Source organism: Rhagoletis pomonella, unplaced genomic scaffold (genome assembly GCF_013731165.1).
Source record: "Rhagoletis pomonella isolate Grant_MI unplaced genomic scaffold, Rhpom_1.0 Rhpom_scaffold_00004, whole genome shotgun sequence".
In the NCBI taxonomy this organism is placed as follows: domain Eukaryota; kingdom Metazoa; phylum Arthropoda; class Insecta; order Diptera; family Tephritidae; genus Rhagoletis; species Rhagoletis pomonella.
The window spans coordinates 27,998,368-28,015,346 of record NW_023458558.1 but is presented as its reverse complement, the minus strand read 5'-3'; the positions used below and the strand labels follow the sequence as shown (position 1 = coordinate 28,015,346).

At 36.9% G+C, this 16,979-nt stretch overlaps 2 protein-coding genes across 2 annotated transcripts in view; both read right to left on the bottom strand.

Annotated features, from left to right (window-relative positions):
• LOC118737381 (glutamate receptor ionotropic, kainate 2-like) overlaps window positions 1-16,979 on the bottom strand; it is a gene marked incomplete at its 3' end in the record, with an annotated part of 66,429 nt that overhangs the window by 24,990 nt on the left and 24,460 nt on the right.
• LOC118737386 (ionotropic receptor 93a) lies at window positions 3-11,113 on the bottom strand. The gene is made up of 14 exons (XM_036467842.1): window positions 10,836-11,113; window positions 10,605-10,757; window positions 7,748-7,884; window positions 7,569-7,677; window positions 6,950-7,491; window positions 6,768-6,876; window positions 3,769-3,914; window positions 3,524-3,706; window positions 3,381-3,449; window positions 3,152-3,307; window positions 1,188-1,338; window positions 900-1,120; window positions 158-575; window positions 3-105 (listed from the first exon to the last, which is right to left on the bottom strand). Exons 1-14 carry the CDS (start codon window positions 10,948-10,950, stop codon window positions 17-19), a joined length of 2,598 nt encoding a protein of 865 aa, XP_036323735.1. The 5' UTR covers window positions 10,951-11,113; the 3' UTR covers window positions 3-16.

Sequence of the window (16,979 nt, the reverse complement as noted above, 5' to 3'; positions counted from 1 at the left end):
TGTAATGTTTTACATTTTAGTAAGCAAAGTCGGCTTTCTTTTTTTCTACAAAGTACCAGCGATACCAGTACTCGCAGAATAATATAAACAAAGCTATCATGAAACCTGTAAAAAAATTATATTAGTAAAACGAAGTCAGTTCGGAAATTCATCATACCAAACAACAAAACCATGAAGCAGCCTTGCATATCATCCAAATTAACTTTATGATTCGTAATTTGGCGCATTCCGCCATGACCATTACATTTGTCCATAGAAGGTAAATTAATCTGATGCCAACGTTCAATAAAACCCATTTGAAACATGCGCGTTATTTGATCGTTGATTAACTGTAAGTAAGGACTATCTCTTGGCACCAGTAATCCAATCTGTTCATCTACAAAAGTTTCCCGTCCCAATGAAAACTTGCATTCCTTATCTTTCTCGAACTGTCTCTGTATAATCAATTGAAGGTTGATACGCCAATCCAAGTTTACGCGTTTACCTTGCTGCACAGCGCCAATATCCTCGCCTTGAAGATTATTGTATATTATCGCACGTTGCACAAAATCGCGGAAATTGTCGCGGGTTGTTATCTAATGGTATTTTAAATTAGCGGTCTTTTAGAAACGTATATCGTCGGTTAAAGTACAAAACTGCGTATCGTCATTCTGCAAGACCGCGTAACTGGCATTAGCTGCCAAAAATTGGATTTTCTCACACAAGCTCTTGGCTCAATCCTTATCCATTCATGCTGGCAAGATATGCGATTGCTTTATAAAAAAGAGAACCATTTTGAAATATGAGATATGTTAATTCACATACGCGGTTTTGCATTATCTTGATACGCGGTTTTGCATTTTGTTGGTACGCGGTTTTGTACTTTAAACGACGATATGTATTTTTTGTTGTATGCTTACCGTTGAATATTTTTCGAAGTAGGAACCGTTCCGCAAACCAAACTGTTGAATGTCGCTAGATGCAAATATTTGGAAAAAATAATCTATACCTGGCTGAAACTGTGGAAAAGTCAGAAAGGCAACCAAGTTTCCGCTGTATGTTGTGACTAGAACAATTACAACAATCCACCATACACCGATCACTAGACGACCACTATCCGCTTTGGGTAAGTACATGCCGCCTTGCAAAGTAAGAAATAAAAGTGTGAATTTCTTGATGATCTACGATGGGCTATCAAGGCATTCTACCTTGCTGTAGCAGCGCTCCATAGATATACCAAAAACAACTTTTAAGTGTGCTAAGTCCAGTAATGCGCAAATGATCCATGGGCACCCAGCGATTTATGAAATATAGAACAGGCGCGGTAATAATGATGATTGCCACTAGACAGCCCCAAATCTAAAATGATTATAAAAAATCTTTTTGTCTTATATAAGTCGGACGGATTTCGTAAAAAAAATTGTCATGTCTCCGATTCGCTTAATTTTTTTTGTGGGTAGTCAAGATAGTCCCAAAGCAACATAGCTATCCACAATAAAGTCAGTTCAACTTTTTGATGATTTGTGAAGACCAGTAAATTAGGGATTTAAAATTATACTATCGTAATTCTCTATAATACACATGTTTAAAAATATTGGGGGTTTTTCAAACACTATTTTTAAAATAATTTTTTATTATGATGAGATGGTTTTTTTTTTGTGAGAATTAACAATTTTTTGTAATTTGTTCTCGAAAACTTATGTTGAGATACACTTATTTTATTGCAGATTAAGATGGAATACATATCCAGGTATAATATTTGTATGGAAAGATTTTTCTTTAAGGCGACAAACCCCTAGAAATGGGCGTGTCAATTGTAGGACCATATCAAGGCACATTAAACAGGTAGTATCAGTAGAGCAAAAACAACATTTGCGTGTATTTTGTTGTTGCTTCTGGTATCGAAAGTGTCAAAAACTGTTCCGAATATTTTCTTCTAAATCAAAGCGTGCCATGTGAAATACAAAAAATTATAAAAAATAAAAAATTGAAATTGGGAAAAAATAAAAATTGTTGCAACTTTCTTTCTTAGTAAATTTGTTTGCTTCTCGAAGCATTGATCCATCCTTTACAAGGGCCAGTAATCAGCGGTTGTGCTGCTGAGTTGGGCGAACGTTCCAAAAGCTGCTATTCAATCGCTTGTTTTGTATGGAAAAAGGTTTCACATCCAAATGGATTTTAACAATTCAGAATTTTTGTGAGAAAAAATTAAAAATAGTTGACATTTTCGAGACCAAATAATTTGAAAATAAATCAAATCAGCTGCTCTACTGATACTACCTGTTCAATGTACCTTGCACCATATAGATATTCTGACGAAATCCACAATAAAGTCAAAATTTTTGAACTTTGGTTTTAATACAGCCACGCCAATTTCTAGAATATTATTTGATTGAAAAAGTTGTGGAACAAATGTTGTTAACGAAGCGATATTCGGCCGAAATCCGCAATAAAATCTGCGTTTTGCAAACTTTAGTCCTACAATTGCCACGCCCATTTTTAGGGGTTTGTTGCCTTAAAGAAAAATCTTGCCGTACAAATATTATACTTGGATAGGTATTCTATCGGAATCTGCAATAAAATTTAAATTCGATGTTTAACTCCTTACTAAATACATATATCTCAACATAAGTTTTGGAAAACAAATTTCAATTGTTGATTCTCACACAATAAACCATTTCGTCATAAAGAAACATATTTTAAAAATAGTTCTTGAAAAAACCCCATTTTTTTGAACCACGTTTTTTATAGAGAGTTAAACAAGGATTACGATGGTATAATTTTAAATCCCTAATTTACTGGTCTTCACTATGCAAATCAACTTCAAAAAGTTCAACTGCTAATAGCTAAGTTAGCTTTAGGACAATCTTGACCATCTTATATATAGAAATGTTAAGCCCGCTTCTTAGCTTTAAAATGACGTTAAGATGAAGTCTCTATGATCACCAGAACCCGAGATATAACGATTTGAAGAAGTACAAACTTTGACGGATCATATCTCCAAATTAAAAAGCGAAAAAAAGTTCCTCGAACACGTGTTAGCTTATTTCATGTATAGAACCCATACAAAAATTTTAAGCCAATCGAAAGTGTGACACCAAATTTGGTGTATGATATGTAAATGAATGCCTCACATACGCTTATGATATACATATGTACATGCTTCACTCACCTCGAGCGTAAAAGGTGCAGTGAAGAGATATATGCGACTCACTTCATCTGGCTGTCGAGAAATGAACGTATATGGTTGAACGCTTATGGGCACTGTGTAGTTAAATGACTTCTTTTCTGGCTCATCAATAGTGGCAGCTAAAGCGGCCATAAAGTACTGTATGTAGTTAAGAAGAGATTTTTAATTTTTGTGAGGTCTTTTGAGATGTACACAGGTTGTTATTACTTACACGACTTGACTGCATCGTTTCAATCACTTGATGCGGTATATTGAAGGTCAAAGAACCTAGTAGATCATCCTGCGTTAAGAAGTAGCAAATTAAATGTAACCTTCAAAAGGAATGCCAGCATTAAATACAAAGAGTTCTCATACCGTTATATTTCCAACCTGCTGGACATCATCGGCAACTAAATCTATGGCTGTTACTTTAATTTCTTGCAGATTGTACGAAAAATTAAGCATACGGCTCATTTCTTTAAGGATTTCTATAACAATGCCGCTGTGCTTTACGATATCGCCACGATTATCACGTTCTAGAATCTGCCATGGTGGACTCTTAAAAGAAGGTAAATAAAAAAATAAAAAATATATATACCAGGTATAGAATTTTGACCTACATGCACCGTGAGAACATTCAATGTGATATTGCGAAAGAAATGCTCTATGTGTGGAAACATAATTTCATGCGTGATGAAACCCAAAATAGGCGTCCAGTAGCCAACATCTATGAACTCAAAATTTTTATTGCGCGTATCGCGAAGATCTGTAAGAACGGAAACGGAAATCAAATCTACATATGTATGTAGGTATGCATTAGGGATTATCCGAATGTTATATTTTTCACATTTGTAAATGCGAATGCGAATGTTAGGAATAAAATTAAAAAGGTTTTCAAATTAAGTCATCGTTCTTATTACTTAATAAGTAATTTTTAAGCAAAGAACAAAACCGACTTCAATTCTCATATAAAAACTTAGGAGTACCGTTACCTTTTTTATGATTCATTGTTCGGATCTAAACCAGATTAGTATAACACCACCTCTGAGACACTACCTTTCCGATGCAAAAAGAATTTTCAAAATCGGTTGACGTGGTCTAAAGTTATGCGGTAACATACATACAAAAAAAAAATATTCCGACGAATTGATAAATTATGTGAACATTGAACGAGTGCTTAACCTATACAGCGTTTTAATCCAGTAGTCAAAGTTCAATAGGACCATCTTATATTTCAAAAGAAGTAATTTTGCTGCCTTTCTCCCATGTGGCGATTTCTTAGGGCCAGTTTTTCAGTGCACGGTCGTGGTTTAAACTAAATTTAAACACCCGATCTGGCTGGTTTAAACTAAGATCATACATACTATCCGGATTTTCTGAGTATCTGAACACAATCCGCAAAGATAAACAATGAAATAACGATTGTTTATGTATTGATGAAGTTTCTATTATTTATTTTGCAACTCGATAGATGCAGTAACTTTGAGAAAATTTACGAATATGTTCAAATACTAATGATATCCGGAAAACCAAATGCACGGATATTAACCGAACATTCCATTACACGGATAAAAATGAAAAGATATTAACCGGATATCTGGATTTCACCCGTTTATTTGACAAACAGCTGAATAAGAAAATACAAAAACAAAACATTTCCATTTCTGTCTACGTAACGTACGTAAGTTAAGTAAAGTCTAGACTAATTGAACCTTGAAGGCTGGAAATGGAAGGACCAAGTGCAGAAGGATCTGCCTGCACTCGGAATGTACAACTCGCGCGAGTTCGAAAAGTTTTTTTTTCACACTGTATCGTGGACAGGACCTTGTTGGAACAACCGGCGGAATCACTGAGAATACAATCTTCGGGCATGTCTTCACCAGACCAAATTTTTCTTAACAGCCTGTGCATGTGCACGCCCCCTCTTCGCCACCAACTTTGAACAGCTCACCCAGAATAACTTCTGCTTTTCTCTTCCTCTCCTTCTTCTTTGTCTACAAAGACTAGGCGCAGCCTTAAAACCATTTAATTTCTGAATTGGTTTTTGGTAGAATTTTCGAGCCACAATTCTGTCTGCCACCACTCAAGCTCTCCGCACTCGCGTCTTTCTGCATCTAGTTTTAATCTTTTTATAGACGTCTCTTGTCTCTTCTCTTTCCCCGATATCGCTCAGGTGTTTGGCCGAGCTTCTCCTCCAATATGTGGTGTACGTGTTGATGTTGTTACACAAAACGGGGACCTACAGTTTTATGCCACCTATGAACGACAAATGGATTTTACGAGAAGCCTTCTAATGGTACCAATACACTCGGAGGTTTGCCATTGTCTGCCGAGGGTCGACGGCTGTTAGATGTCAGGTCTTACGGAGTGGTATTACGTACCTCTAACCACTCAGCCACAGCGGCTCGCGTAGGTAAGGTTAAGTTGAAATGGCTAGGGAGAGTGACTCCTTCTACACTTAGGCTAAGGAAAGCCTTATTGTGATGTCAAATGTAATCTCCGTTTCCTTATGATGTTGCGATGCATACTGGGATCTAACGATTTTGTTGACGCAAAGAACTTCGATAATGTTCTATGTTGATTTCCGCTGCAAGTTGCGTCTGTAGTCGTATCGTACTTGGTACATCTGCAGCTGCGGGAATAGTCTGGCGCATTCAATACCTATCTCCAAGTGACCCGTAAGGATTCTTGTAAGAATAGATACCCCGGACCGCCTTAAGCCTAAAGTAGGTACAAACGTGCGTGTTCTAACGACTTTGCGTTGTCTACGCATCGGCTTAGAGTTTTCAGCGATACTTGACTGTCAACGAATACCTGCTTTTTCTTCTTAGGTCCTCTTAGTAGGTGCCGAGTGGCCTCCTTAATAGCCAGTACCTTGTATACACTCAGTGATGAAGAAGCCGAAAAGATGTTTCCTCCCACGACCTTTACGTCGTATTTGGAGGCATCAGTATAAATGTTTATAACATTGCGTATGTGGTGGCGTCTGGTGTTTCAGTCCAGTCAAGTTGGTACACAATTTTTTTTTGGTTTTGGGTGAAGGTATTTGGGGGCATTCGGTAGTAAGCGCTTTCAGGGCTTCGGTGGGGGAAGATAATAGAGCTCTCAGCACTCTTTCGTACCGTTTAAAATTGTTTAACCGTTGTTGCCTTACTTCCGGTAGGGCTTAGTAGAGCAAAATTGGACGAACGATGGCCGTGTAGATCCAGTGAGTTATACTAGGTGTGAAGCCCCACGATATTCCGATCGCCTTTTTACATGTGAGAAGCGCTGTGGTGGTTTTCCTGATGCGTTCCAGTGTGTTGTCATTGCATAGCAGCTAACAGTCTCGAGAACTAATCCAAGATACTACTCGCAGATTCTAGCAAACTAGCTCACCCCATTGTAATACTTACGTTCACCGTTAAACTTGCTATAGCTACAGTAATGGATACCATAGTTCAACTATTCTGCTTCAGATTTGGGATGCATGCTGATATGAAATGAAAGTGTTCATACAACACACATCTTTCTATGTTACCCATTTTTAACTCTATCATCATCGAATCACGCATTTTCCGACTACGGTCTCGTGAAACATATCGCTTTGCATTGTGTCTTAGCTATCATAGGTACTCACCCATATTCGATAGATATCTTTGATGCTCCTCACTTTTTCCCCAAGTTAATGCCGTTTCGATTTTCCAATGCGAACAGCTGCTGCATTTGCTATTCGCTCTTAGATAATCCTGTGATCGGGCATGTATTAAAAAACCGTTATCTCTTTAAATCCATCAACTCTTCGCCACATAACATTCCCACCTTCATATAACCCAGTATTTCTTCCTGCTTCTCCTGTTTGGTAAATCTTATTGCTTCCCATTCTTCATCCGAAATTTCACCATAGATCGATTGCTCTTCGACAATCATACGAGAAATCGATGTAACAAATGCCATTGATAATTCGGAGATCGTACAATTTATAGAGCTAACACACGACGGCACAGTTGAGTTCAATATGAATGCTATATTCGCACCCTCGCCCAGATTTTGCGTAATAGACATGGCGTCGTAGTTACGCTGTTCCTCGTTCAAAACAAAGAAGACCCATTGGTTAAAGACACCAAACAAATCCATACTAGCAGCAATTTCCACAATGTCTTCATAGAATTTCGAAAGTACAATAAATTGGCGTGCCGTACGTGCGTTGTCCAGAAAGTTGGCCAGTGTTTGGCGTATAGCGGTGCGCTTCTTTTGGCTACGCAGCGTGTCGTCAATCTTATAGAGTACTAGTGAGAAGGGTGTTATGTGATTTTTAGCGCTTTCATGAACCACCGACTCCACGAGTGTTGGATTATCATTTACTGGTGTTGAACGAAAGAGAGGAAACGAAAGATACGCATGTACGGTTATAATGGACTTGGAAATTTTTCTTTCTTACAAATGGTTTGGTCGAGCAGCATAGCGGCAGTTTTCCAACGTAATATTCGTTGTACTTTTATGTCAAAAATAATCTGCGACAACTCCTGGCCTTCATCGACAATAGGAATCTGAAAAGAGATACTCAAACGATTTGTCTTTTACATGTTAATGTGTATAGCCATATTTCTGTCCCTATACCATAATCGCGCGGTTGAGTGGTAGCCGTGGACAATTGGCATCTGTTATAGCTATCAGTAGTATGGCAGTCTGCTGTGTGTACTCGTAGAACCTCCAAGTACTCTTGCAATCCATTACCGTCATCGCAGCGATAAAATCTGAAATGTTTAAAAAATTAAATCAAAATGTAATGCCGGGAAGTTTAAAGTAGGAATAAATGTGTTAAGGTACGCATATGTTGAGAACAGTAGTGAGTGTAGGCGGCATGACACAATGGGGTGCACTGTGGCTAGTCATGTCGGCTGGGCGGGATTCTTGCCTCACTACTGTTCCCGGAGCCATAGCAGAGAAAAGTCGTGCCTGTCAAACATCCCAACGGACGGACACACAACAATTCAAAAATTTAAAAATTAAAAAAAAAAATCCGTTAACAACACATAAAAAAGCTAAAAAAAACGGAACCTTAAATTTTAATATTTAAAATAAACTGAAGGGCACAAGAAACCAAACTAAAACTCTGAAATAAAAGGAAATGAACAAAAACAAACACCTAAGGCTGAATATGGTTGGGGGCCACTGGTGCAAGTGTGGCCTCTGGTGCTGACCCACCGTCATCCGTGGCGGCTGGCGCACCCTAATATCAGCAGCACCATTATCAAAGAAAAAGGCAGTATTCTTAAATCTAAAGTGATTACGTCTAAGGTAATTATATAAAAGAAAACTAAAGCAAGGTAAGTATTTAAGGTATGTGTATATCCGGTAAGTAAAGGTAAGTCTAATTAAGTAGGCATATTTACGATAAGTCGGTTAAGGTAGGTCAGGTAAGTTAACTCAATATAATTTGGGTAAGTAAACTAAGTTAAGCCTAGTTAAGTTTAGGTTCTGGTTTTATTTTCGTTTTAAGTTACTTAAAATATTTTCTTTTAATTTTCTATTATTTTCTTCTTCTTTTATCTTTTGTTTGTATAGCGTTTTGGTTTCCGTTTTATATTTTCACGATTTTATTTTAATTATTTATATTCTTATTATATTATTATTGTGGCCATCCCTTTTTTTATTTCTAAATGTTTATTTATTCAAAACTATTTTAGTTAAATTTTCGCGAAACTAAAATTTTTTTTAATTTATTTTTTAATCTTAAAAGTTTTATTTTTATTTTTTTTCTACCACCCTAATATGTGGGTTTGTATTTTCATAGGAACTCACCCACCATTGCAGCAGGCTTGTGGGTGGCACTGCTGTTGTTGTTGTTGTAGTCGTTGCTGGAGTTGTTTTTGTTGTCGCCGTTGGTTTGCCCGGGATGTTTACCCAGGTTGTTGATGTTGTTGGTTGTTGTTTTCGTTGCTGATGGGGTCAATGGTTTGACCCGGGTGCTCACCCCGGTTGCTGAGTTGCCGCTCCTTGCGGTCACGGAGGTGCCGCTCCTTAGGTGGTCCTGGCTTGCCGCTCTTTGTGCGGTCGCTGGGTCGCGCTCGTTGGATGGTCGCTTGGTTTCCGCTCCTTGGGCGGTTGTTGGTGCTGCTCCCTGGGCGGTCGCTGGGTTGCCGCCGCTTTGGCGGTCACTATTTTCCAGCTCAACAGAGATGACATGGGTACTATGACAATCTCTGAGATAGAAATCAGGGACGAACTAGGTAAAGCGAAGAGGAATGAGACAGTCATAGAGAAGACCTTCAGAGTCCACACCCAAAGGTCGATCACGGATAGCTCAAAAACTGACGAGGGGATAGGAGCAGGAATTTTCGGCCCTAGGGACAAGATCTCCATTTCCCTGGGAAACTACCCCAATATATTTCAAGCAGAGGTTTATCGCATCATTGTGCGGAAATAATTCTGCAGAGACAATCAAGAAGGCAGCACATTGTCATCTGCACCGACAGTCAGGCTGCATTAAAAGTCATATCCTCATGTAACATTAAATCACGATTGTGTGGGAATATGTAGCGAGACTAAACACCCTAGGAGAAAGCAACACACTGCAGCTTTTATGAGGCACGGGCAACAAAGGCATACGGCTTTTAATGCTAATCACAAAAGATCGAGGGAACTAATACCCCTTCAAAAGACTAACCTGAGATTTATAACAGGAATGCTACCGGGGCACTACAGACTGCAAGCCAATATGACACCAGATACCCCTTGGCATTTCCTTTTCGAATGCGGTGCGAGAAGAATGGTAGCACACCTGGGAAGGAAACTGCCGGATTCATCAGAGCACCAGGGCTGAATTATGTGCTCTGAGGGCACAATACACCTAAGGTCTCAGTGCACATCCTCTTACAAATCTAATCTAATCTAGGGACATCAACATTGAACAAATCTGCTTCCGGGTAGAAGTATGAGCCATTCGTACGCGCCTTCCTAAGCTAACCTACCGACCGTTACTTATCCACATATTAAAAAGTTAATAATAACACTGTAGAGAAAATGACACACAAAAGCTCCGAGATAGATAAAATTAATTGTGAATCGTAGATCATGTATGTGTTAACGTTTTTCCAGATCAAGTCATTTTCTCAAGAAATTTTCACTATGAAAAAAAAAAATCTTTAACTTTAACTATTAACTCCGTTTTTTGACAAAAAGCTACTAATAGTGAAAACCGATGGGTAAATAAATAACTTTTGAATGGCCAAATAAAAATTTGCAATAACTTTTTGTATGAAATAGAAGCAGGAAAAAATGTTACTCGTACGACATATCGTACGTGGTGGCGTATGAGTAACATTTTCAAGGCTAACGTTTGAATTTTTCTTCATTCGCAATGCAAACATAAAATGAAAATAACTTGGGAAAATGGCCAAATCTAGAAAAACGTAATCTACGACTCAAAATTTAGCGTCGCTACAGTATAATTTGCAAATATGTGTGCGCTTACCTTTTTTCAACCTTACTTGACTCCAAGAATAATATTTCACCTCAATGCCGCCATTCCTTAAATTCTCACGAATAATATCACTGAGTATTTTATGAAAATTAGCTAAAATATTTTCTTCCCTTTGTTGCATGTATTCCTGATCCACTACGACGGCTATGAGAACGCAAATAATAAAATGAAAATTATATTATTATTTTTTATACAAATTAGATAAGGACATGTTTTTATTACCCAAAGATGCATTCGCGGTGAGAAATGAAGAAAAGTCATTGGCCTCAATAGTTTGAGGTAGTAGCGAAAGGCACAGAGGAAGGATTAAAAGCCAAAATGAAGCCTGAAAGCGCATTGCCTCGTTTGTCAGCTAACTAAAGTATACTAAGCAACTAAATGAATACGGTTGGTATTTTAACTTAAAACAAATTAATCAAAAATGTATAGATTGCTATAACGGTTTAGCAGGAAGCAGCAGTATCAAGCAATCGTACAATCACATAAAGCCAGTGGCATATAAAAATATTTATTAATTTCTGATTGCATTTTGCGTGCAGCTAACTAACACTTCAAATCAGTCGGGACGTAATAGCTCATACATATGTACATTAAGAAGAGTCGATTTGTGTTGCAGAAAAGATATGTAGATTAAGTTAGCTGCCGGTTTTTATTAGAAAATGGGAACATCATTGCTTATTTATAAGAAAATTCTACATGCATCTAAGTACTTCCTCGGAAATGGAGCACCGAGTGGCTTCAAATCTAAACATTTTTTGTCCGCCATTATTTAGCTTATGAGCATATTCAAATGTTTTGATGATAGTCGCATGTGTAATCGGTAGGACAGTAGCAGGTTTAGTTTGGTTTAAGGTGCGCCACTGACAGGAATAGGTTTCCGATGCTTCTTCCTCGTAGAAAAAAGGTATGAATATCTATGGAGATACTATTCGCCTTTTTAAGTCTTAGGATACAGTAGTCAAAAACAAGTTCTCCCTAATGCACACGAAGCGTGCCTATAGTTGTAGAAGAGGCCATAGGCCAGATTGCCTAATTAATATTTAACGAGTGAAATTGAAAGTATGGCCATTGCACTGTAGGGAAAAGTCTTTGTGCATATGTACATTCGTAGTATACATACATACATATGTATATCTATCTACTCATGTGCACAATGATATACGCGAGGTGTGTTCGAAAAGTAAGGGGACTTTTCAAGTTTCGCGGGCAGCGTAAGCTGAATCCTCGACAGCATACGGTGAGTCTACTAATGTGAGCAACCGTACTTCGTTCGGAAGTACAGTACTTCTTTTTTCGCTCTTGTACTTCGTAGTACTTCGAAGTACAGTCAAATGTACTTCTTTGCGATATTTAGTACTTCAGGCGGGAGATTCTGTAACCAGTTAGCGACAATTTTCGGATCGCTATCGCACCTTTTGACGCTTGATATAAACCTGTGCTACGATTGGCCCAATGGATGTGATTTTCAAATATTATTATGCGTTCTAGCTTTTAAGGTATTTCGTCGTTTAAAGTGCAAAACCGCGTATCAACAAAATGCAAAACAGAGTATCAACGAAATGCAAAACCCCGTATGTGAGGTTGCATAAATTATTTTCTAGAGAATAAAAACACCCATATTTCAAAACGGTCCTCTTTTTTATAAAGCAATCGCATTTCTGGCTAGTATATTTCAGAACGAATGGATAAGGATTGGGCCAAGAGCTTGTGTGAGCAAATCCAATTTTTAGCAGAACAATGATTCGTACCCATTTTGAAATTGCCACCAACTTTACTGTAAAGCTTCTAGGACATATTCACTATAGAACCGGATCATTGTTGCCGCCAGGGAGTGAAGAGGAAAACTTATTTCAAACTTATTTCGTTTTGCGAATAACCGTGCCATGAAATGATGCACAGTTGGAGAATTTCAAGAACTTCTTCACGGATATAACAATTTCCCTAGGTTATTTAAAGCGGCAAATGACCACCAAACCATAATCTTGGCAGATGAATGTGCCAATGAAAATCGTAAACGTGAATTTTCGGTGAAAATGTTGGACCACAAAGTTTCAATAAAAAATAAAAAATTTTAGGCGGGACGAGGTTCGCCGGGTCTGCTAGTGTGACTGTAATTTTTAACTCAGTTTACAAAAACAAAATACGCAAGAGACTAATAATCCTAATATTTAACCAGATAACCTGATAACCAGGAAGGCGTTAATATCCAAAATTTTGTTTGTGTATTTTCTGAGCGATTAATAATAATCGAAATATTCATACACGACATGCCCCTATGTGCCCTCGAAAGTGCCCACGATATATTGAAAATTTAGATTTTTTTCATTGAAAATTTGAAAATAGTCATTTTCGGCCCCTGTTAAAAACAGAGTGGAAGCAAATCTGAAGATCGAGACGAAGCGATGGAAGACAAATTGCTTGCAATTAACAATATACTCGATATTTTCATTTTCGTCTTCGATCGCAGTATGGTAACTTTCGGACAAATTCATTTGTTTACTACTGCACTGTTTTTCGTCTTCAGCATTCGCCTTAATCTCACTATATTTACTATGGCTATGCTTTCTGGCGCAAAAAACCGATATTGGACGACCTTCTCGATATTCATCTTGGAACGAAGAATGACCACATTTTAATGCATTTTATAAACACCCTTGATGGTGTTTCATCATCAAAATTAGAAACAAGTTTATCGACGCACTCATCCAACGAAAACCTTTCTTTGAAACATTGATTTTTTTCTCCACTTGAACTATTGCAGTAACTATATTTTCAAAGAAAAGCAATAACTTCATAAACAAGTGGCAGTGGTTTTATTAACCAGAATAACTTAAATCTGATCGCCAAAAGTCAAAGGGTTTGGCTAAGTTCGATTAAATAGCCTTTGCGAAAAATAAATTAACTAAAGAGAAAATAATTATGATTTTTGAAAACCCGTTTGGACTATGTAGAAATTTTCTATTTCCAGCACCATGAAACATGAGAACTACTTTTAATCTTATTTAGAAATATCTAGTAGTTTTGGTTTAACCCCTTCTGTTGCAGTTGAATTATTCTGTACTTCCATTTTGTCATGTCGTTTGAGTGGCATTCTGTGGTTACGCGCTTCTGCCGTTCGCCTCGATTGCACACGAGGACAACCGATGGCCTATTAGCATTGCAGGTGTACGCAGCCAGTGGACGTATGTACGATTCGTGGTCGTATTGCTGTACATATATATGTATATATGTATGTATGTATATATACATATGTATACACGATCAAATTTAAGACAATTTGAAATTGTGTGCTTAATTTAGAACATACTATGTATGTTTGTATTACATAATACCCTGCAGAGAATTCAGATGACGATAACTAAACACCCCGCAGTTAAAAAAAAAATTACTAAAATAAAAATGAAACTTGATATGTAAACATTTGTGTACAGTTTGCAAAGCACTGGGCGATTCAGTTACTTACAACATGATCCCCAACTAATCCTAAAATTCTAGTTCTGAAAAATTCGTGAACATGTCTCTAAAGGATCTCGAACAAGTCTTGAAATGGCCGGAAAATGGTCTCTTACTAGTCCCAAAATGATCACGAACTAGTCCCGATATGTCCTAAAATAGTCCTGAATTAGTGCCAAAATGGTTCTGAAATGGTCATGAAATCAACCCGAACATGGAAATAGTGCTGAGCTAGTCTCCAATGATCCAGAGCTAGTCCAAAAATCATCCTGAAATAGTCGGTAACTAGTCCCGAAATTGTTCTGAAATAGTCCAGAAAAGGTCCCGAAAAAGGCGTGAAATGGTCGTAAGCGAGTCGTGAACTAGGCCCGAGATAATCCTGAACTACTTCAGAAATGTTCCTGCATTAGACACGAAATGAACCCGAAGTATCCTTAACTAGTCTCAAATGGGCCAGTACTACATAGACTTGGTCCTAAACGAGTCGTGAACTAGTCTCGAAATAATCCTGAAGAAATGTTCATTTGTACACGCAAGAAGTATTTACACATTTCAATTTTACCTCTACCGAGATCTAAGATTTTTACACATCAAAATTCTGGAAACCTATTGTATGTCCATCTCATAAAAAATCGAACTACTTATGAAACTACGAAATGTTTTCGGTAAACAAAAGTTTGAAAAAAGAAATCTAAACTTGTGATGTGAATGTAGGTCGCAATCATAGGACTAATAGGAAAAAACTTAACTAGTAAGTAGTATCTAAAGTGTGGCGTGCTTGGTTATATTTAACTACCAAAAAAATCGGTAAATTTCCATGCCCATTCATAAGATAATGGATAAAAAACTAAGTTGCAGATAATAAAGCTTTCTTTCCCACACTGCCGGTTAAAGATATGAAAAATAAATTAATATTCGGCATTTCAATTTTTGTTATAACAATAATGGAGTGACGTACTATTTTTCGCCATCTACGAACGGCAAATGGTTTTAGAGAAACTTTTTAATGGCCGAAGTAGACGCGGATCGAACCTAGATCCTAAATAAGTCTGCATTTTTGTAAGTGGGAACGCCCCGGCAGGAGAGCACAATCGAAAATCACTTTACACGTTCGGAAATGAATGTTCAGTATATGGATAGCCCGGAAGTTACCATCTCGATGTCTAGTAATTTATGAAAAACATACGATTTCTATGTTTGCTTACGCGCGAATTATGCTTTTGATCGTGTTGGCTCTGATTGGTGCTAGCTGCCAACTTGAAAACTTTTGCGGCAAACAAGTGTTGTTCCGGATCAGCTGGTTTATATATACACATATGTATACATTTTATGGTTCATTCAACTAAAAACGTCAAAACAGAAAAACTTTTGTATTACCCCTGCAACCTGCCCCACTAACCACGTACATTTTCCCTGCAGGGTATGTGCCGTTGGAATTGCACGTGTATGTACTATGTTTTTGTGATAAATTTTTAAATTAATTGAATTTACTACTGCCGTCGGTGAACAATTAAATTTATGGGCACATAACAAAATACTTTGATTTTTTTATTTTAATTTTGCTTTTATTTTAGTTTATTTATGAGTTAAGAAATACATGCTTACATACATATGTGTGTGTTTATTTGCGCATTTGGTGAACCGTTGGTTTTTGTTTAAATGCAGCTGCGTTGTTGCTATGATTGTTTGTAAGCAAGTGTGAATACTGATTTTATTTACGTGTACTATGGATAAGTAATTTCTAATGTGGTTACATTGTTACAATTAAATTGCTTATAACTAATATTTCATTTTCGATTTACTAATTTGGTTCGATGACGGAAAGAAAAAATTTTCATGAATATAAACTAAATTACAGTACAATATGCTTGCAGATAGGCAGAAAGATAAGTATGTTTCGGGTAATCGTAAAGTATTACTAATGCAGATATATGATTACTATATTGATATTAACATGATAAATTAGCATTTTAGGTAAGTTTGTGCGGATTTAATAAAGTGTTTGATTTTTATTGGTTAAATATAAGTTTTTAATTTTACCGTAATTACCATTTTACAAAGGGGGAAAAGTTCACAGTCCAAACCTGAGTCTAAAGTATTTTGCCAAGGCAATTACGATTTTTATTTTTGTTTCGTCCGAACATAGTGTCCGCCTTTTTACATATTTCATCTTATATATTGGCATTTACAGTCGGATCTTAAATAAAATTTTTGTGTTCGAATATTCATTGACCTCAAGTACTACAAGTTTTCATACTTACCCTTCAGATAATCTTAACTTTTACAACATGAATTTAAAAAATAAAAGTAAAATTAAATAAGCTTGTTTAAATAGTTGTACCTACTGGTAAAAATCGAAATATTTTCACAGCAAAAGTCTAATGATTTTGACGTAGAATACGTCTTACATTCCGATATGGAGGCTATGCTGAAATGTTTTAGTTGTAATTTTTAGAGCTTCACGAAAATGCTTATTGTACGAGAACCTAGTGAAGCGTAAATGAAATATTAAAACATGACGGGAAACGAATGTGGTGAGATATCCTTAGTTTGAATAATAATAATATTAAAGAGGGTTGCCACCTGTTTAAAAAGGTAAACTCAAATTATTTACTAAGTTAAAGCAATTAATAAATATTATATAATTAAAAAGGCTTTATTTCTGAACTGTGTTAAGGAGCGTTGTCACGTCTTTAAAAAGTAAAGTTTAACTTAATTCATCAGGCACATGAAGACGCAAGAGATTTGTTTATTTTTTAACTATATTTAGGGGGGTATCCATCTGATTCAGAGGTCTTAGACAACTTATGCACAAATCCGAAGACGAAGTTAATGCGAAGACGAGCACGAACATGAAGGAGAATACTAATACGGGGACCTAGGCTAATATAAAAAGTAATACAAGTTTCTGCA